Source organism: Scardinius erythrophthalmus (genome assembly GCF_964197995.2).
Source record: "Scardinius erythrophthalmus genome assembly, chromosome: 4".
Classification (NCBI taxonomy): Eukaryota; Metazoa; Chordata; class Actinopteri; order Cypriniformes; family Leuciscidae; genus Scardinius; species Scardinius erythrophthalmus.
This window is the reverse complement of record NC_138224.1, coordinates 45,827,373-45,850,119: the sequence shown is the minus strand read 5'-3', so window position 1 is coordinate 45,850,119 and position 22,747 is coordinate 45,827,373. Positions and strand designations below refer to the sequence as shown.

General features: G+C 37.6%; 2 protein-coding genes across 2 annotated transcripts in view; one reads left to right on the top strand and one right to left on the bottom strand.

Annotated features, from left to right (window-relative positions):
- LOC308689610 (stonustoxin subunit beta-like) overlaps positions 1-22,747 on the top strand; it is a 392,706-nt gene that overhangs the window by 5,773 nt on the left and 364,186 nt on the right. The window lies entirely within an intron of this gene.
- On the bottom strand, positions 18,887-20,230 carry LOC308689322 (SCAN domain-containing protein 3-like; the record flags this gene model as incomplete). The annotated part of the gene is made up of 1 exon (XM_081362973.1): positions 18,887-20,230. One exon carries the CDS (start codon positions 20,228-20,230, stop codon positions 18,887-18,889), a length of 1,344 nt encoding a protein of 447 aa, XP_081219099.1.

Genomic DNA, 22,747 nt, shown 5'->3' with positions numbered 1-22,747 from the left:
ACCACCACCCAGACACCAACACCACCACCTTGGCTCTCAGCAACTAAAACAAACAAACACACACGATCAAAGGGGATTCACTCAACAGAAAGAAAAACCAATGTAATATTTAAATGAAGGAAACAAATTAAAATAATCTTAAATCACAAAATAACCAAACTGCCAGAACCAGCAATGGTTCCAGAAGGAGGTACACTAGAAAAGACCAATTCTAAAACACTTCTCAATAAACCAAGAAAAACAAAATAATGAATATGGATTAAAGTACAATGAGACCTTGGCCAAGGAAAACAAATTCAGTAATAAGACAAAATATAAATGCATTAACTGAACTGATGAATCTAATGAAAAACTAAAGTCACTGATAAAGAAACAAAAACCATAATGCAAATTAACTAAATTGAAAACAAAATAATGAAAAGGAAAATAAACCTCTTAACCAAATTATAACTATAGAGAGCCAACCCATTTAGCTGCATTCAAACAGTTTAAAATACTGACCCACGTAAAACTGGAGGCTCACACATTCGACCGTTTGGCCGTGATTGCCCAGTGGCCGTGAAGGCAGAACGGGCAGGCAATGATCAAGTAGAGTTGCTGGTATAAATGTTCCAAACGTACACATTAACAGCTGTCCAGGGCGGGCATGCAGCGATCGAGTAGAGTTGGTGATACAGTGTTCAAAATCTGCATTAAAGAGACAGCTGTACAGTGATCGAGTAACGTTAGAGTTGCTGGTACGTAATGTTCAAAACACACATGAGGAAACAGCTGTCCAGGACGAGCAGGTAGCGCGATCGAGTAGAGCTGCTGATACAATGTTCAAAATATACACGTTAGGCAAGCAACACTCCAGGACGGACGTGCAGCAATCAGATAACGTTAAGGTTGATGGTACAATATTCAAAATGTACGTTAAACAAACAGCAATCCAGGCAAAACAGCAGCTAGTGAATGAATGCTCTGCAGCTGAAGTCAATCTCCCGTTGAACCAGCCCGGTTCCTGTTCTTTATTAAAAAAAAAAATGAATTAACCCCAAATCAAACAAATAAATCCTACACTATATATCCTACATACCGATCAAGCAGCATTTTGTATCACCCAGGAGGCGGCAGCTCAAAGGGTACAAACGGTACAGGCAGCTTTCAGTAACATCCGCTTTTGAATGCGTTGAACGACGGAGTGAAGGACTGGCCCGCCAACCGGAGATCTATGAGCATTCAATGCATAGTAAACATAACAGCAGCCGATACCAATGGAATAAGAACGGAGACAGCAAAGCCGCTACTTTACCTGTAGCACAGCAGAGCAACGCACGGAGTGAGTGACCCGGAAGTATGACGCACTTCCGTCACCAGCGAGCAAGAGGGCAATCAGAGGGACTACTACCTGGATTTATGGGGGGAGCCTGTGGCAGTGATTGGCCAAAAGAGTGCCAGCTCGTCACGAGTTAACTCATACTGCTACATTAACATCATTACTGTGATGATTAGATTTGCTCATGTCTTATTTGAATTGTTTTTCGTTTTTACTGATTGTTTTACGGTGCCAATTACTTAATTGAAACAAAAACTTAATTGATCAAATACAAGTGTTATTAAATTATATCGATGGTCACGATATTTCTTTACTTTATATCATCTATATAAGATATATCGTGGTATATAGATTTGTCACCCAGCCCTACCTCAGGCTCACTAAAAGAGACTTGGCGAATAGAAGGTTTAATCATCTTAAAGATGATGTTATTTTCAGTCTTATGGAAAGACAAATAAACTGTTTTGACCATATCATACCATTTCAATTATATCCTTGTGTAACTTGTGTAAAAAAAAAAAAAGTTTCCATAATGCCTTTGCTGTGCATGTATTGTGTTGATGTGTATTTTGCATGTGATATGATTTAACTTCATTTTAAGTTAAATTTTTATACATTTGCAGTCATTTTTAGGGGTTCAAGCACGAAGTGCTGAAACCCTATTGTAATTGTGCTGATTTTTATTATTTTTCTTCTGCCGTAAAACGCATCGTGCAGCCTAAACCGTAAGTGCTGGAGACTTGAAACTTTGCCAAATGGTAGTACAAAAATCGAGGAGAGGTTCAGAGAGTATGACTCCGATTGGCCCATAGGTGGCGCTATAGCGACCAAAAGCGCGAAACTGCTCATAACTCCTAGACCATATGTCGTAGACTCAAGTGTCTTATATCATTGGAAAGCTGGAACCCTGAAGAACAAAACGTATATCTCCGATTTCATTTCCGGTATGCAAATTTTTCCGCCATTTTGAATTTTGTCAAAAACCTACTTTTGCGAACTAGTCCTAGGTTTTTAGTCCGATCGGAACCAAACCAGTGCAGAAATGTTCTATGGAGTCTGAATATCAATAATTATCGAAAAAAAGTTGAAATTTCGATTCACGGTCGCTAGGGGGCGCAAAACTAATGTTGTGGGAGGAGCCTATTTTACTAAAAGGGCTATAACTCAAGATGTAAATGAGGTATCTTCACCAAACTCGGTCCACATATGTAGGAGTTCAATCTTGGGTCACAGTAAAAAAATCGCGACGATTAAACACTAGGTGGCGCTATAACATGAAAAAAACATGAAAAGGGCTATGACGACCTGACCGTTAGTCCGATTGACTTGAAAATTGGTATGCAGTGTCTTCGTCCAAGGTGCCATGTATGTCTTTGAGGACATTGGCATATCTCAAAAAACATGGCCGCCATCGGCCAATGAAGTTTGAGCACCTATTAGACAAGGTTAACGGAGGCTGATCGGAACAAAACTCGGTAGGCATGTTCGACTCATGGCCCTAGAGGTCTGTAAGAATTTTGAAAGAAATCGGCCACTAGTTGGCGCTAACGAGTTTTACAGCTCCGTAATCACGTGGTGTTACAAATATCCACACGATATGCATATCATTTGATAGACCTTCTCATGGAGAACAACTTTGCCTCAAGAACCATTGCTGTCAATCAAACCGTTCATTAAATATTCGTAATTATGTTAAAAACCTACTTTTGCGAACTAGTCCTAGGTTTTTCGCCCGATCGGAACCAAACGAGTCTAAGACAATTCTATGGACTCTCTAGATAAATAATTATCAAAAAAAAGTTGAACTTTTGCATTTTTCGCAGGGGTATATTGGGTTATAAAGAAAATGGGTGTGGCAAAATGCACTCAAAAGCCTATAAATCCTAAACGAAAGCACAGAACTTCACAAAAATTGATGTGCATATTTGTCATAACATGCTAAAGAAGCCTGGAAATTTGTATGGAGATCGGACCAAAGGTGGCGCTATAACTGTTAAAACGCTTTAAAACCATATATTTCCTATGGTAAATTGCCTGTATTGGCTGTGAATGGTCTTTTCCTATGAAAAATTCCTATTCCTATCTATTATCATATAATTTTCATATAATAATGTTCATGACTCTTAATAAGCATGAAAAATTTCAGACAGATCAGACAAAATTTGCCTCTATAACAGTTAAAAAGGTAAAAATGATATAACATGTCATTAAGCTAATAAGTGGTATTTTACTGCCCCCTGCTGCCATTTCATCATACTGCTCCCTAATATTGTCATATAATTCATATTTAGACTTTATAAAATCATTATTTTAACATTGTCAATCATATTTTGTCAAAACTCATCTATTGGAGTATTACTTGACAATTGTGTCACATTGAGATATGGAAATGGACGAAAGTAAATGAATGAAATGAAACGAAAGTAAAACGGGCATTTAAGCCACGCCCCCGAATACAAATTCACTAATAACTCGAAAACGGAAAGTCGTTGCACATTCAAATTTTGATGGTAAGGTCCTCTCCAGGCTCTTGATCGAAACGTGTCGTCGCGGGCCTCCGTGGGCCTCCATCGAGGGCTACTCGAGCACTATCTATGCTCTGAGTTTCAGAATTTTTCGCGTTCTGGTTACCGAGATATAATTGAAAAACCAAATTCCCATTCATTCACTCATTCATTCAAACACTTCAATTGTAAAATGCAAGCTATAATACCACTTTTGTCCACTTGAGGGAGCAGCAGGATTGCACATTACCTTTTCATTAGCTTTCAGTATTGGGAAACAAACAAATGCTTTAAAAAGCAATCTTTTTTATTATGATAGGGCTGTAGCTTTCGATTATTTTAGTAATCGAGTATTCTATTCAAGTAATCGGATAAAAAAATTGTGGTAAAAAATAGATTCAAGTTAACAACAGCCTTTAAAATGACTTAAAATACAAATATATAATAACAAGCAACAATAATTGGTTCAAGTAAAGTATCAAAGTAAGTAATTATATTGGTTTTATTGAAGAACACTGTTAAACTATACCCATGTAAAATAAATTATATAAACTAATATAAACATAACTTATGTACATAAATAACAAATGCCTGCAGAGGGCGCCAGCGGCCTGGTTGTTGTTACACTAAGCCTGGCATTATCAAATCCTTGTTTAATATTGTCCAAACAATTAATTCAAATGTCAACTTTAATATTTGGCCACTTCTGTACGATAGAAATGCTACAGTCACTGTAATTTCTTGAACGAGAACATGTGCACATCAAAACAAGCAAACTCAGAGCAAGATAACTTATATTTTGAAATCGCAATGTTTAAACTTTTATTTTGAAATTGCGATGAACAGCAGTTTGAGAAACCCAGATGTGCTCCACAAATGATAACAGTGCAACTATGAAACACAAACTGCGTCCGACTTGCGTTCCCATATTTGCACGTTATTGGAAACCTAAACAAACAGCACTGCAGAGACTGAGTTTGCTTAAAGCAGCGTTTACTGTGGACGGAGCTGAGGTAATTTTAACATGTAACGTTAGGCTAATCTGCACTCATGTAATTGAAGCGTCTTCTCTGTGAAAAAACAAAACAAACAAAAAACAGATATAAAAAACGGATATATTTATTTAACTGAATCACAGCCTTTGTGATTTCACAATGGCACTATGCTATATTATGACTGTAAATGGTTTTAAATATCGCGTTGTCGTAGAAAACTGTAATTCTGCGGTTGTTGGATTCTCGTCTGTGGAATGCACCACTTTCGGTATTTTGCCAATTACTCGAGGGGTAAATTGCAATCAAGGATTTTTTAAATCGAGTACTTTACTATAATCGAGGAATCGTTACAGCCCTATACTGGTAACATAGTTTTATATTATTAGATCACAAAGAAATGCCTATAGACAAATAAATATATTTTCTCAATAACATATCCAAAAAACATATTTGTGTGCGTGTGTGTGTGTGTGTGTGTAAGCATGCATTATTGAGTTAACATGGAAAAACTGGTTTGATTTAGTGCAGAAAACTGGTGCAAATCATTAAGTTTAAAGTGAAAGTGAGCCAATAAGTGGTCTTCTGCTGGCCATTCTACTTATTAACTCTTCGGAGTCTTGGGCTATTTTGGCCGTTTTTGAGTACTTTTTACACAGCACAACATCACCTATATGAACAGACAATTAGTTTTTCACTTTGATGTACTTTATCAACACACTGGACCCAAAATCACACAAAAAACACAAAATCCGAATAGAAAAATTATAGTTTTTTACTACAAAAAAACACAAACATGCTCAATGAAGCATTTTAAAAGGTTTAAAATGTTAACACAAGATGTAAATGTCAACATATACAGGTACAATTCAGATATAATCAAGCTATGTACAAATAAAATATGATTTACATAAAAAAGCATGTGTAGCATGGGCTTTTTTTTATTTATTTTTTTAGCTTTGCCACTTTTTAAAACAGTTCATGCACACAATTATACAGAGAGCTATATTTAAGGCCTTGCATTCCCAGAATATGAGGGTTCCCAAATAGTGCAAATACAACATAAAAAAGGTAAAATTGAGATAAAATCAAACTATATACAGCAAAAAGCAGGTGTGGCAATAGGGTTTTTTCCTTTTCTTTTTTGCTTAGAAACTCTACAAAACACAATGTACAATTACACAGACAGCTACATTACAGGGCTTTCATGAGCTTGAGTAAGAGGTGTTCCTAAAAAGTGCAAATATACCATACAAAAGGTAAAATGAATACAAAATCAATATCAGGATCACTCTCGGTTTTCCAGGGGTCAGAGCTGTGGTGTGGCTGTCCTGACTTTGCTGGAGATCTTGATCTGGTTTGACTCTTCCTTCCACCCCATCTCTTTGTAGGCCTCTGTCTGCTTGTTGTCGAAGTGGTAGATGACCCAGGCTGCTCATCATCTCTGTACATGTCAAGACACACGCAAAAAGATTAAAGATTGTACATCAAAGTTCAAGATGCTCATTGGCACATATGCACAACAATTACAGTGAAGCAGTCATTGGCAATGAAATTCTTGTTCACACAACCACACACAGACACACACACACACACACACACACACACACACACACACACAGACACACACACACACAGAAACACACACGCACAGACAGACAGACACACACACACACACACACACACAGATAATATAATATACAATAAGCTAAAAGTTTGTCTCACCCCTCGTTGTGAACCACAAAAGCCGAGTCGTCAATCTCATCATCGCCACTTTCTGATTCCGTCGATGAACTGTAAACAACATCGTCCAGTTGGTAGAACAAGTCGAGGGCTTGTTCAACCAAAAATTTTCCTTCCACAAAAAATACCTAAACTATCTACACTACTCCTAAACTACTCTCAAAATCTACTCAAACTCTTCAAAAAACTAGCAATAACATCTCTGTCTTTCTGTCTATTCCGTCAATATCCCGTCGGCGCCTTTCAATTTCGCTTCTTTGCACAGTTGGCTCCTCCTCCACTCCGTAAAATGTGCAGCATGAAGAGCAGAGTCAGCAGATTCACACATTTTTCTCCGTTTTGTTTTATGACAAAAACCGACGAAGTTATTGGAATAAATGCGACGCCTGTCGCATCCCATCGTGCGTTCTTTTACGAATGCGTCAATATTTTCAATATTTTTTTTATATAAAGTTTAAATGATCATATCTCCGTTTTTACTTGGTCTAGCAACACAAAACAAAAAGTAGAATAGAGTTTCAAGCCAGCACTTTCGACAGAAGTGGACGGCAGCGCTCGACGTGACTTTGTTTTTATAATTCAACATCTTAAACCTGTCATGTGATTTGATCACGCCGGCGTGATCGGCGACTCGGAAGAGTTAATGAAGTCTTTTCACATGTGCTTTTGGATTCACTTGGATAACAATAACTATTATAACACAATCATATTTTGTCAGTGTTTATCACTTCATTTGCACTGACACTTCACATAATTGCTAGTAATGTGGTAAATCATGGTAAATCACGCTAGAAACATGGTAAGTCATAGTAAATAATAGTAGAATGTGGTGTATCAAGGTAGATCATGTAAGAATCCTGGTAAATAATTCTAGAACGTGGTATATCATGCTAGAACATGGTAAATCATGGTAAACTATGCTAGAACAGGGTAAATCATGGTAAACCATGATAAATCATGATGAACTATGGTAAATCATTTTAGAATGTGGTATATCATGATAAATCATGCTAGAACATGATCTTTTCCATCTATGATGTCAGTGGTTACATGTTTGCTAAATAAAACTTAATAACTTTTGATGCTTTTGTGCTTTAAGGCCTTAAAGGCCTTAATTGCTTGAACCCCGATAAATGCTGCTTGCAGCTTTAATTACTTTTAAGATTGCTATTTTAATGTGATTGATGTTCATATCAGATATCTTACCAGTTCCTCTCTGATTTTTTAGGTTCTTGGAGTACAAGGCATCAGGGCAACAGACAGATGTCACACAGCCAACTATGGCATCATCGCTTACGCAGAAAGTGCAGGTCTATTCACCTTATTTTCCATGACAACCAGGGCGACGCCATTACGCTCATTTTGTCATCTTACTTCCGGCTGAGCGGGACTTCAACTTCCGGCTGAAACGACCTACGCTAGTTTCTAGCGTAATTCTATAGTTGTAACGGTAAAATATGTTAAATATTATATGCTCAGTTAGGGACTGCCATAACAATTGGATTAAGAGGATAGAACAATTTAACCAACGGTGTTACGAACACAATGTAGGCTAAAGCGATCGGAATGTTGTGGTGTACTTTACGATTTACACGAGGAGCATCTGAGGCAATGGCGGAAGGCGCTAAACTTGAAGTGCTCACCCAAGCGCTGTGTGTTCATATCATGTGTGTTTTATGTGTTCGTACCATTTTATGGTCGGGGAGCAGACTGACGAACGAACACCCTTACCCCGAGTAAAGGCTCGGCTACGATGTTCTGGTAAAAAAGTCCCGCCGGGTGCTGAACAGGTTGTCAGATTCAGGTAAGCTAACTTACCTAACTGTTGTTTCCTATCTTAACGTTACCTATCTATGTGCTTGTTAGCCTAACGTTAGATGAAGTCCTTTCTATGAATACATTAGTAACGAGCCGTTCACAAAATACAACGAATCTTGCATGATTACCATTGGCCACCTATATGTCATATTTCTTATATTTCGTTTACTTTGTGATATGGACCTAAGGATCTGAAATAAAGAATGAATGAATGAATATTCACGATAGTACAATATATTATGGTACATTACAGTCTTACAATAGCTCACATTATTCCTGTAAGGAGGCCAGCTAGCTACATCTCTCATTCAGATATTGATATTGACCTACATAGAGTTAGGAGATTGTGTGTATACTGTTTCGTTTTTAATGCATCTCTCTTTTTCACACTGTTCTAAGTATGAGTGCCATCATAAATTAATTAATTCTCATTTTAAGTACTAATTTAAATCTACATTTTAAATTTAAATCTAATTTAAAAAGTACTATTTAAATCTATTTTAAGTACTAATGTAAAAATGTTTATGGTTATATTATTTCCATAGAACATCGATGAGAGTCAGTGTTGCAGTGGACAACTGTGAGGATGATCAGAGCCACAGGCCCCAGACCTGTGATGCAGACACACAATGGGAGGATCCATCTGTCTCTGACCACAGCTACGCTCCAAAATCTCAACTCAACCTGAAGCCACCTACATCTGAAATGGGAACACAATGCGTTGAGCCAGTGCCATACTACATAACTCTGCTGAGAAACGACCACCTTTGTCAGCTCTACACAGGGTTGACATTGATGCATTCCACTCAGTTGCTGAGCACCTTACCAGTTCACACACCAACAGCTTTCAGCTACACAATTGGTATCAGCTCCTGATGACTCTGATGAAGCTGCGTCTTAAAGGGTTAGTTCACCCAAAACTGAAAACTCTGTCAATAATTACTCACCCTCATGTTGTTCCAACCCCGTAAGACCTTCGTTCATCTTCGGAACACAAATTAAGATATTTTTGATTAAATCTGAGAGCTGTCCTCCATTCTCACTCCTCCATTTTATTATTTTTCTCAATTTGTGTTCCGAAGATGAACGAAGGTCTTACGGGGTTGGAACAACGTGAGGGAGAGTAATTACTGACAGAATTTTCATTTTTGAGTGAACTAACCTTTTAATTTATTGTAGGGTGATCTTGCTGAAAGGTTTGGTGTTTCTCAGTCCATTGTAAGCAAGGTGATTTCGCGTTGGCTTGACATCATGGAGAAGTGTTTCAGAGAGCAGTTTCCAAACACAACATGTAGTGCACAATATATCAAATTATCGCAAATGTATATATCGCAATATGCATAATTTTTTTTAGCTTTAATAAGCTTTAATCAGTTTATATAATTCATACAGTGAAAAACTAAGCAGTGTTTTACTTTTACATTTGATTATTCAGTTTCTGTTGTTAAATAGACCTAATGTAGGATAACCTGAACCCTGTGGTTTACACTGATGTTAAAATAACACATCTTATACAGTAAAACACTGATGTTCACTTTCACAAGTTGAAGGGATGTTTTCTTGTTACAAAAAGAATGTGAAACACATATGTAGGTTATATAATTTTAAATCTAATTTAAGTTAATTTTATATACTTTAAGCATTATCGTATCGCATATCGAATATCGCATTGTTTAATGAGTTATCGCATATCGCATTTTTCTTCAATATCGTGCACTTAATAACCTCGTCCAGGCGATGAAGTAATGGCAGACAGAGGCTTCACCATTACCAATCTCCTCTATGAAAGGAAGGTGAAACTTGTCCTCCTTGTGAATCTTGTAAAACAGATGTTACCTGTTATGAATAGTTGTTTTTATAAACCTTTACAATGACCAGATTTTCCCTGTTATGAAGTTTTTTTTTATAAACCTTTACAATGTGACCAGATTTTACCCGTCAGTCATTTATTATAAAACAATATAATGTGAGCTCTGTAGATTCCCCTTAAAACTTAAATGAATTAAGTCTTCTAGTTAGAAGGAATAAGTCACGTCAAGTTTGCAAATGAATACCATCTTGGTTTATTACTTATGAAATTTAAATGGTGAAATGTATCTACATGAAGGTCAGTAGAAGGTGTCTCTAGCTTCCTGAAAACATCAAACACTTCTTACAACTGATTTTATACAACTTATTTAATCATTCATATTTAACCAATTACCTAATCTCCTATCCTTAACCCTAAATATTCTTATTCCTTATTATTTACAAATAATTTTTTATTGCTGCTCCATCAACTCCTTCTGACAGGACGTAGTTAAATATTCCCATAGGTTAACGTTACCTCTGGCCACGTTAACAATGACGATGGATGAGACAATGTGAGACGAACTGATAGTCGTACGAAGTTTTCTCCGTGCTCCCAATTTAAAACATTTACGGTATTAACGTTATTTGTCATTTTGATAAAGTTTTGGCTAACTATAAACAATCTTATAACTACTGAAATAGCTACCGGATGTGCCGTGTCAGTTTAGCGGAAGTCGGATGACAAAATGCGGAAGCGCGAAGTATTAAAAGTGGGCGGGGCGGAATAAGGTGAATAGCCTACATTCGCCAAGACAACAAGCCATCAGTAAAGCCATTATCCAAGATTTGATAATTGGGTGTTGTCTGCCTCTATCACTTGTGGAAAATGGACATTTTAAACACTTTCTTGAGATTATGGACAGCAAGTATACACCAATCTCTAGAAGAACAATTTCTGAGAAACAGATACCAGTGTTGGTAAGGACTGTCAAGGAAACTGTTTCAAAGAAGCTGGAGACCCAGTCATCTGTTTCAATAATGACTGATATCTGGTCTGATCGCAGGCTGTGCTCCTTCCTTGGAGTGACTGCCCATGTGTGTAACAAATCAAATGCTTCAGATTCCTATGAACTCAATTCCTACTTGCTGGACTGTAGGCGTTTTACAGGCAGACATAGTGGGGAGCGAATTGCTTCTGCCTTTGAGGAGATCACAGAGGAATATGGTATCCGTCAGAAGATAAGTTATATCATCACAGACAATGCTGCCAATATGAAATGCGCTTTCAAAGTTCACATGCCACAACAACAGTCTGATGACAGTGATAGTGAGGAGGAGAATCTAGATGATGAACACTTGCTGGAGGACATGAATTTAGTGGAAGACACATAATTACCCTGGTCATCAGGTGAACGTCTTTCCTGCTTTGCCCACTCTCTGCAGTTAGTTGTGAATGACGGCATGAAGGAGGTAAGGGCTATTTCCCGCACCATAGCCAAAACATCACGGTTCACAACGCTTTTACATAGCAGCTCACAATTTAAAGACAAGTTTGAGGCTATGTTTGACACTAACAAGACCATTCCAGCAGCAAACAACACTCGCTGGAACAGCACGTTCAAACAAGTACAGGCTCTCACAGCTTTGGACCACAAATCCCTAAATGAAATGTGCAGCAAGGACTATGAGAATGTGATGTTTAGTGCTCGTGAGTGGAGCCAGCTGAAGGAGCTGAGTGCAGTTCTTGCACCATTCTCTAAGGCAACAGACCAGACAGAAGGTGATAAATCGGTTACCATCAGTATGGTGGTTCCAACTGTCCTGGACTTGAATACACACCTCCTCAATATGGAGGATACCTGAATGCAGTGCCGGCCATTAGTTAAGGCCCTCCGTCAGTCACTGGTGAAAAGATTCTCTGGAAGCTTTATCAAAACGAACATGGCCAAAGAGAGTGGAAGAGAGGAACCCTATAACCACAATGTGTACTTCTTAGCTACCATGCTGGATCCACAGTTTGGCTTAAGTTGGGTGGATCTGGATGTTAACAATGGAGAAAATGCAACATCAGTGAAGAAACTCAGAGATCAACTGAAGAAGACACTAACAGGTTAATATACAGTACATTATTATCCAGTGAAAACAATAGTCTTGTCATTTGCAACTACAAATCTTAAAATGTCAAACATTTTTTTAAATAGTAGTTGAAAGGCCTAAAAATAGTCTTAAAGTTGAATTCATGGCGTTTTTAATTTTTAAGAGAGTTTATTTTTGTCATAAAACAAACTCTCTAATTGCCTGTCATGGTCACTTGTAGAGATAAATCCAAGAAAAATCTTGTACTTGCCCATCTACTTAAAGGGGTCATATAATGCCATTTTTGTTCAAGCTAATATGATTCTTTAGGGTCTAAATTAAAAGTTTGTAATATAATTTAATTAAAAATTCTCATTAGTATTGTAAGAAAAAACTCATTTTACCTGATCAAAAACAGCTCTGTTTTCAGCACGCCGTTTCAGTGCATGTGTCTTTAAATGATAATGAGCTTTGCTCACCCCGCCCCTCTGTTCTGTGCGTACACAGTTTGTAACACAATAACCATAACGCGTTGTTCATTATAAAGGTGGGATTATGAATTATATTGAGAACGTCGTACATAGAAAACATGCCGTAATGTACCCTGAGTGTAAAAATAGCTGCATTCATCGTGAAAAGTGCAAGCGATTTGCAAAGATTAATATAAATATTAATATAAAGGTTAATAAAACGTTACACTCACTTCAGTTCTTCTGGAGGTGCAGCAGGAACACGAATAGTTGGTACCGATCCTTTTTTCAGGAGCAGCTTCTTAGCAAAACCAGCTTATACTGACCCTCGTTTGTAAAGCAGTCTGGTGTGTGAAATGATTTGCGCAAACATGAAAGCATTGACGTTGATCGTGGGGAATATTCCCTTCGAAAACAAACTCAGCCACTGCGTCTTCAGCGGTTCGGATTTAGGAACATCAAAATGACTGCTGTGTTCGTTATTACACCCAAGAACAGACCACCACAATCGCTTAGACGCCATTCTGCTCATAGACAGTGCTCCAGCGTATCAACAATGACGCGCCAGTCCGCGCGGACTATGATTGACAGCTCGCTCACGAGCGAGGGCGGGGTTGTGTTGAAACGCTACTGTCAATCAACAATCGTGGGAGGGGCGTCGATTTTGTGACGTCACAAAATCGAACAGCTTGATTTAGGAGAGGGGGAAACATAAAAGAAGATTTAAAAAAAAAACACTGGATGGATTTTTATCATTTTATGATGGTTGTGTACAGGCACTGCCAACACACATTTCAGTAAAATCAACTTGTAAAAGTGCATGTACCATTATATGACCCCTTTAAGTAATAAAGTAGGGCAACAGTTAGATTTATAGTAGTACTATATCTAACTTATCTAACATATCTAACAGGTCATACTAGGATAATTTTCTTACTTACCAGCCATATTCCTACCTAAAACTGACCTCTGAGTCTGCACTGGATCAAATATCCTGTACTTAAGTTTATATTAACACACAATGCTTATTTAAATAAAATAAAAATAACTTGTCTAAAAATTCTTTTGAAATTTGTCCTAAAAGTATAAATGTAACTCTCTGATATGTGCAGACACTATATCTCTTTAAATCTAACTAATTTATCACGTTTTTGTTTCTCAGACACTTTGATCTCAGAGGTAGAGAAAATGATGAGCAGTGTAGGAGATGCATCTGACTCAGGGGCCATGAATGTGGATCCACCCAGTGATTCACCACCAGTCAAATGCCTGCGCCTTCTTTCCCGCTACAAGGCTCACAAGAAGCACAGCTCAACAACCCAGGATTCAAGTATTGAAACACAGATAAGTAAATACTTTGATGCCATCCATGATAAAGATACTGACACTGACAATGCACTTGCCTTCTGGGCCAAAAACCATGACAGATTCCCTCAACTTCACAGTCTGGCAATGAAGGTATCGATCCCTGCCTCCTCGGCTCCAGTGGAGAGAGTTTTTAGTAGAAGGGGAATTATAATGAGACCCCATCGTGCACGTTTAGGTCACAAAATGTTGCAATCTCTCATGTTTCTAAAATGTAACCAAACTCTACTTTAAACTAATTTCCCATTGATAATATTTGATTTTTATTTTTCCTCGTTAACTACACCTTTATGTTTATCCCTGGTGGCGAGCTTGTGAGGAGTGTTTTTTGCCACTGCAGTTTATTCAGGTCTGGCATATGATGTCATCATTGTTTAAGTTACTCCCAATTACAATTTTTGTAATTTTATGACTGAAACACCTGCATTGTGTTAGGTGGATGGAAAACCATGGAAAAGGAGTTCTGAATAAATGGTTAAGGTGATTCCAGCTCTTTAGTGTTTGTTCGCATTTATTTGCTAATAGAAGACAAAGATAAATTCCCACATATCTGCAATAACTTTTGATTATTTTATCAAAACTTCTCTCATGGTACACACACACACACACACACGAGAGGACTGCCAATTATGCATATTCCACATTTTACCATAAGTGTTTCATGCAGTGTAGGGACTTGCACTGGTCTTGGTCTTGACTCGGTCTCGGCCTGCCTTGGTCTTGGTCTTGACTCGGTCTCGGCCTGCCTTGGTCTTGGTCTTGACTTGGTCTCGAGTCTCTCGGCCCTTAAAAGTCTTGGTCTTGTCTCGGTCTCGGTCTGTCTTGGTCTTGACTTGGGTCTCGGTTTAGGTGGTCTTGACTACAACATAGTGACTAATGTATAGTGACACTAAAGATACAGAAGTGCTGGACTGAATGTGATATACACTCAAACGTGAATGTATCCACTATTATATGTGGTAACATTTTCTATAACTACAAGAAATCATTTTATTTACACCTCAATTGAACTGTCATTTTTTTCTCTCCAGACAAGTAACTTTTTTACTCGGACAGGTGAATGACAAATTTACTTGTTCCAAGGACAACCACACGACTGCTTAATGTCAGACCCTGATTAAGAATCGTATTATGCTTTAAGGAGAATTCAGCCCTTTAACATTCCAGGAGGTGAGCCTCATAACACCACTACAAGTGCACATGTTTTGGAGGTATACAAAGAGAACAGAGGAGAAAAAAATGCACCCTGAGATAAAAATACACAAGTATAAACAGTCACACAACCCTGATCTCGTCAACACCCGTTGGAACCTTCTTTTATATCGCTCTTTTAATCTTTTTTCAGCTGCTAAGGCTTCTTGTAGCTCTTTCACTTTGTCCTGGAGCTTCTTCCTCTCTTTCTTGGATTGCTTCCGTCCCTCTCTCTTTTGCCTGCAAACATACATCACACATACTATCACCTTGTTATTACCAAGCTGTAATATGAGGTGGTACTGTGATGGTAGCCCTTTCTAAACTTGAAGGCCCTGGCCCTAGCCCTGGAACAGCAGCCTTTCTCTTATCCCTAGAGGTTTTCTGTTGCTCTCTCCATAATTTGCGCCTATGTTTTTGGTCTCGCTCATTCAACTCGTGAATACTTTTCTTTCTTTCATTTTTCTGGCTCCATCTCTCCATTTCTTTCTGAAGACGTTTCTCCTTACTCTCAGGGTCTACATTTAGTCGTGCCCGACATTGCCTCTCTCAGCTGCACTAACTGGAGCCATCTAACTGCAACCTGTATGAATTGGAATAATTAGTAATCGTTACTAAAAGCTAATATAAATTACAATTATATCTATTTATGTATTGAAATATCATTAATATACAAATTGCAACCCTTAAAAGCAGTGCTACATAGGCCTGCTTTTAAGGGTTGAAAAAAAAAAAGACAATGAGCATAAAAAGCTTCAATGTTTTACTATGGCATGCATTAAATACATATTATATGCAATAAAGGTAATAAAAAAGAACAATGCCATTCATTTGTAAGGCCCTGTCACAGGACTGTCAGGCCCTGTCACAAGGGATGTGAGTGCGACAGAACAGGACGTGATAGGGCCTGACGGTCGGCCATTTTAAACTGCTATTACTCAGCCTGCTAGCATGATAGCATAAAAACATGCAAACAAGGAATTTCAGTAACATTTTTAGACATGTTTTGGATTTAAAAATAATTCATTATATTCTGGGATGTTTTCCTGTGGCGGGGCCTGACCCTTTAGCTCATCCTCCTAAAAAAAACAAAAAACAAAAACAAAAAAAAAACAAGTTTAAAATCATACAATTCAATGAGAGAACTTACCCTTGATCAGTGTCAGCTTCACCTCTGTCAAATGATGTCACTTCCTCTGAGTCATACCCTTAAAGGCGTATTGCTCACATTTTATGTAGAGTTAGTAAAGTGACAGGACTGACCGAAACCATGGGGACAGTTGTAAAATAGTATTTATTTGTAGAATTTATGTATAATTTCACGTTTTTAATCAATTGATGTGAATGAAAACAAGTTAAACTTGTTATTCATGGATTTTTTTCTTCTTCTAAATAACAGTTTTTAACATAACAAAACTATGAAAGATGTAGCTCCAATATGGCTGAGGACAAGGACAGGATTTAAAATTTTCAAAAGTGTTTTTAACCCTCAGAGAGTCTTCGTTTAGCAGTCACACTCAGTGCCTTCCCGGTCAGAAGTGACCGGACACCTAAAAATGAAACTTCCTCCATCCCAGTAAAAACCAATGCAATTTATTTTTGTTCTATAATATTTATTCTTTTTAATTAGGTATTTTGAGACAATTTGATTGAACTTATTAATATTTATGCAATATTTATTGTCCATTTTTTGCCATTGAAAATAATGTTTTTTTTTTTTTATTATTATTATTTTTTATTTTATTTTTCTATGCGGTATTTTCGGTTAAAATAGAGACTAGGCTTTCAGAAAAAAAAAATAAAAAAATAAAATAAATCAATTTATTAAACATAAAATTAAATAAATCATGTTATTGCATGGGTTTACCACTAGATGCCTGTAATAGCTCTAAATGGAGATGCTTGTGAATTCTAGTTGTTTTTGGACCAAATTACTTACTTTTAAGATGTGGATTGATTGTATTTTTTTTAGAAATTCTCAAATAATACTTTTTGCCAAGGTTTATAACATTTTATTAATTATTATTTTAATAATTTTAATAATTATTATATTAATTATATATATATATATATATATATATATATATATATTAATTATAATTATTAATTGTTATGTTTTTCACTCTTGATGTTTTAGAGTTTCACCCCTTCATTGCTGAGCACTTTTTTTCTGCATCGTGGCCGATTTGTAGCGAATTTTTGAGTTTTTGTCAATTTCTCATTCATTTCCTATGGGGGTCATTTTTGACCGAAGACCATGAGTGTGACTATTTTTTTTACGACCACTTAGCATGCTCGGATCATGACCTCAATTTTTTTCTGTGTTCACATACCTAACGGCAGAAAAGTCACCAAGTTTCGTAACATTCCAATGAAGCTGTGATTTTTAAAAATTCAAAACAGATTTTTTGTAATCTGAATTTATTGGTGTGTATGTGTATAAAAGTGTGTTTGTATGTGTGTGTGTGTGGGTGGGTGTGAATTTTTTGCACTCTTGATGTTGTAGAGTGTCACCCCTTTACTGCGGTGTACTTTTTTTTAGAATCGTGGCCGATTTGTAGATTGTACAGACATAAATTCAGAGAATTTTTGTGTTTTTGTAAATTTCCCATTCATTTCCTATGGGTCGGTCATTTTTGACCGAAGGCACTGAGTGTGACTATTTTTTTTACAACCACTTAGCATGCTCGGATCATGACCTCAATTTTTTTTTGCATACACATACCTAATGCCATAAAAGTCACCAAGTATCATAACCTTCCGATGAAGCTGTGATTTTTTAAAATTCAAAACAGAAAATTTTTCGGTCAGAAGTGACCGAAGACTCTCTAAAGAAAAAAATATCTGAGAACCTAATGAATGACATATTAATTTACAGAACAACTCACAGAAATCAACCATCAGTCAGTTTTAGAATTTTTTGGGGGATGAAATACTATTTATTCACTGTAACAGTTCAAGGACAGATAATGTACGTTTCTGGTAGAATGTCCCATATACCCAGTGCTTAAGTTGCTAGAAATTAGAGCGGTTAACGTCATATTCCACGTGTTAGTCATATTAGCAAATGCATAGCAGCCCTATCCACCTAGGACAAAAGTAAACAGTGAGCAATTTATGTAAACAGCAAATAAAGCTTACCAGTAACTTCTGAGGACAATATCTTCATCTCTTCGTGTCTGCTTCGATTTAGACTTGAAAAGCTTGGCTCTGATTGGTTAAATTGAATGCAAGTTAGCTGAAAAAGATGTGCTTTAATAGAAATCTTAGCTAGAATCACAAAATAATGAGGTTCAAAAAGTCAGACACCATGCAAACTTGACGAAGCTGGGTAAAAAAAAAAAAATAACACTACTTTTTCAAAAGGCTCATTGCAAAAAAACATCAACTAATCCGTATGAATCGTGTGGTTTTCTCCAAGTCCTCTGGAGAGACACGATTGCTCTATATCAGGGGTACTCAATTAGAAACCTAAAAGGTCCACTTACCAAATTTTCCTTACGTCCAGGGTCCGGAACAGTGATGGTTCAAAATCCAAAAACAGAACTCCAACAAAAAAGGTGGTAAATCCCCCAAAACGTTCAAACTATGTACAAAAGGTGATGTGGTCTGGCCTTATTAGTGTGAAAAGTGACACCTTTTTTGTGCCACCAGTTCTTTAAACTTGGGCATAAAAGGTGTGAGGGCCAAGCGGAGGCACTGATGTAAGTGTTCATTACTGAGGGTGCTTCTGTATTTGTTTTTCACCATATTCATGGTTGAAAAGGCAGACTCACAACAGTATGTTGAGGGAAACATGGTGAGAATTTGAAGGGCCATCTTCTGCAAGGAAGGAACACCTGCTGCAGCGACCATCTTAGTCCAGAAGGTGGTAGGGTCACAGAGAGACTCCTGCAGTGCAAGGTTTTCCTGAAGCTCAATTAGCTCTGATTGAAGAGAAGCAGCACTAGCCCATGGGCAGATTTTCAGGGCTTCAGTTGAAAATTCTGCAATGTTTTTAACAAGGAATGGATTTTCCATGCATAGTAAGACTTGTTTTCCCACAGGGAAATCTCCAAAGCGAGTTTGGAAATTTTCAATCAGCTTGTCCAGGAATTCAGCATGATTGTGATGATGATGTTTTCCTGCTGTTTGATTCAGAAGCTTTGGGAAGTGAAGCAGGTCCTGCTGTAAGTCACACTTGAACAGCTCCAGTTTCTTCTGAAAGGCACACACAGCTGATGTGAGGTTACACACTGTGTTATTTTTGCCCTGGAGCTTCATGTTCAGATCATTGAGATGGGAGGTGATGTCAGATAGAAATGCAACAATTTCCATTTTTTCTTCATTCTGCATGAATTCCACAAATTGTTTTGCTTTTGCACTCTTCTGATCCAACAGAAAGATTTCCAAATCTTTCCGTAATGTCCAAAAGCGCTCCAGTACCTTGCCTTTACTAAGCCACCGGACATTGTTGTGGAGGAGCAAATCATCAAATTCGGCATTCACCTCTGTTAGGAATGAGCGCAACAAGCGATGCTGCAGAGCAGATGATGCTCTCAAAAAGTTCACAAGTCTCATTACTGTTGTCATGACCTCTGCATACTTTTCTCCAAGACTGGCACACAAAACCATCTGATGGATTATGCAATGATATGCAATGAGGTCAGGGTGATGAGCTCTCAAACGTGCCACTAATCCCCTCTCTCTTCCAGTCATACATGGAGCTCCATCAGTAGCAATGGAAATAATTTGCTTCAGATCTATCTCTCTGTCCCTCAACATCTGCATCAGTGCTTCATAAATATCATCCCCTCTTGTATGTCCATGGAGGGCTGTGAGGCCTAACACATCTTCACAGAATTCTCCCTTCTCTTCATCAAAAAATCTGACAAACACCAGAAGTTGTGCGTTATCTGTGTTGTCTGTGGATTCATCCAAAGCCACTGAAATGCATTTAGCCTTTTTTATTGCAGACTTCATTTGGTCAAGCAAATCATCAGCAAGGACTTCAGTTCGCTTTACAGCAGTGGAGTCAGACAAAGATATTTGGTTTATTTTTTGTATTATTTCATCTTTTTGAGTTCCCTCAAACAGGGCAATTGCTATTTCATTCATGCATTCCTTCACAATCTCCGAGTCAGAGAATGGTTTCTTGTGCTTTCCTAAGACCCATTCTTAATGAGGCTTCAGTTGCACGCTCTTGTTGGGTTGCTGATCTAACTATTACACTGCATGTTGCTTGGTATGATGATTGCAGTTGTTTGATTTTTCTGGCCCTTACCTCAGATTTTTGGGGGTAATTGTGGTCAAAGTGTCCATGCTTTGAGTCATAATGACGTTTTTAACGTTACCACTCTTGACAACGGCGACCGTCTCGTTGCAAATTAAACACATTGGTTTTGTGCTCCCCACCGGCAGCACAAATGCATAACTGTCAGTCCACTCTGTCTTAAATTCGCGATTTTCAGAATCGACTTTTCTCCTCTTGTCAGGTTTTGAGCACGCCATGATTTTCACTAGCAATAAAACAGGTTAACAGGCTACCGTTAGCAGATGGATTAGCGCTTGCGTTGTTGTGAATGACACACACAACCTGCGTGATCCAAAACCCCGAGTGTTTTTTTTTTTTTTTTTTTTTTACCTTATTTGTATTTTCTATCCTATGTAAGGTGCTTGTCTGTTGTCTGTGAAGACGTTTCATTTGTTGTACCAGGCCAATTATGGTTGTTAATATTGTTCAATAATAAAAAATAAAAAAACCTGCGTGATCCACAGACGCTGCGGCCAGCGTTGAGTGAGTTGTCATGGTGATTTCAGTTACAGCGCTGAGTCCTGATTGTGTCTTTGGATTGGACACAGAAGATAGATAAACCACATCTAACGTTAGTAGGAAAACAATATAGGCGTGAAATCACGCAATGAAAACTCGCTTGGATCATGACTAAATTATAATGTTGATTTTGGCTTCGGTCCAAATTGTATTGCGTCTGGGTCCGGATCCGGACCGCGGTCCGCCTATTGAGTACCCCCGCTCTATATAATTTAACAGTTTAAATTTAGACTTCTAAATCTAAACACATTCAAGTAACATACACACGCACAGTATATCTGATAAATGGAAGCTCTGAGTGAGGTGCAAGCTCATTATCATAAGAACCAATCACAACCATTCAGTGGCTCTGGAACCAATCAGGATTAGTCAATCGCATTTTGTTTGAATTTAAACAAGTAAAAACCTTTTTTTTAAATCTTTGGAAAATGTATTTATGATGCATTTCAAATAATATACTGTAATGTGATATAATAAATTCCTTGTGGGAATTTCAGTAGTACAAACTTATCATGTAATGGACAACAGCCCATTAAAGGGACAATGTGTAGCTTTTTAGGTATTTTATTATCTAAAAGCAATATTTTTAATCATAAATATGTCCTCAATGATGTACAAATACCTATGCCAATGATCTGACTTATCCTCGTAAACGAAGAATTTATTATCTTTATATACATGGGACGGGTAGGTCCACGGAGGCTTCCATGTAGTTCCGCCATCTTGAAAAACTATAATAGCAGAGAGGGACAAAAAGTACTAGGCCAACGCGTTTCCACAACGCGCTTTCGTTCAGAGCCAGCGTCACGTGACTGAAGCCAGCAGATTTCAGAAGCGGAGCAGAGCAGAGAGAGGTGCTCGTCACTGCCCTGGCAGCGGCAAGTTTAAAAGGCTGCACTGCACGGTTATTTATAATGGAGGAGGACCATACAAATGCCGAGTCACAGGATAAGGAGTCCTCGTCGTCGAAAAAGTCCAAAATAGACCGTAAAAGGAAACGTGACCGGAGATTACAAAAACAAGGGTTAATGTCGGGATAGCTAATGCAGGAGAAAGCTTTCCCGAGATGCTGAAGTTGCCTGCTTTCTTCTTGAAAGGTAAGTCAATGTTACAGTCTTAATTACAAGCTTTTCATTGCTTGGTTGTGTACTTTATTAGTTTATAGACAGTAGAACATTTATAGTTACAAGTTAAACAGGCTCTTTGATGAATAGCAGCTATTGAGTAGTAGAGAAGGTCCTAAAAACAAAGTTGTAAGTTTTGTTTGTTTAAAACTAACATTCGTTTGTTCGTTGTGTCAAGTTGCAGTTTGTTTGAAATAACAAACCAGTTCACCCGAAGGAAAACTCGATGAAGTGCTATTAGAAGCTTAGCTTTTTGGTACATAATGGCTACCGTAGATGCAATACGCATTTTAAAAAGCGAGGCGCTGTAGAGCGCTATTCGTTTGAATGCAAAATACAATTTCACCACTAGATGGGAGAAAATCCTACTTAATGTCCCTTTAAGTAGCCTTTTACAAGTACAAACAAGTTAAAGTGAACAACCTATTCATTTGAGGTATGCTTATTGCAATGCTTCATAATAGTTGACAAATGTTTATAATACATTATAAGTTGCTAAATTGTAGATGTAAATTTATTTTTTCAAATTATTAAAATGATAAA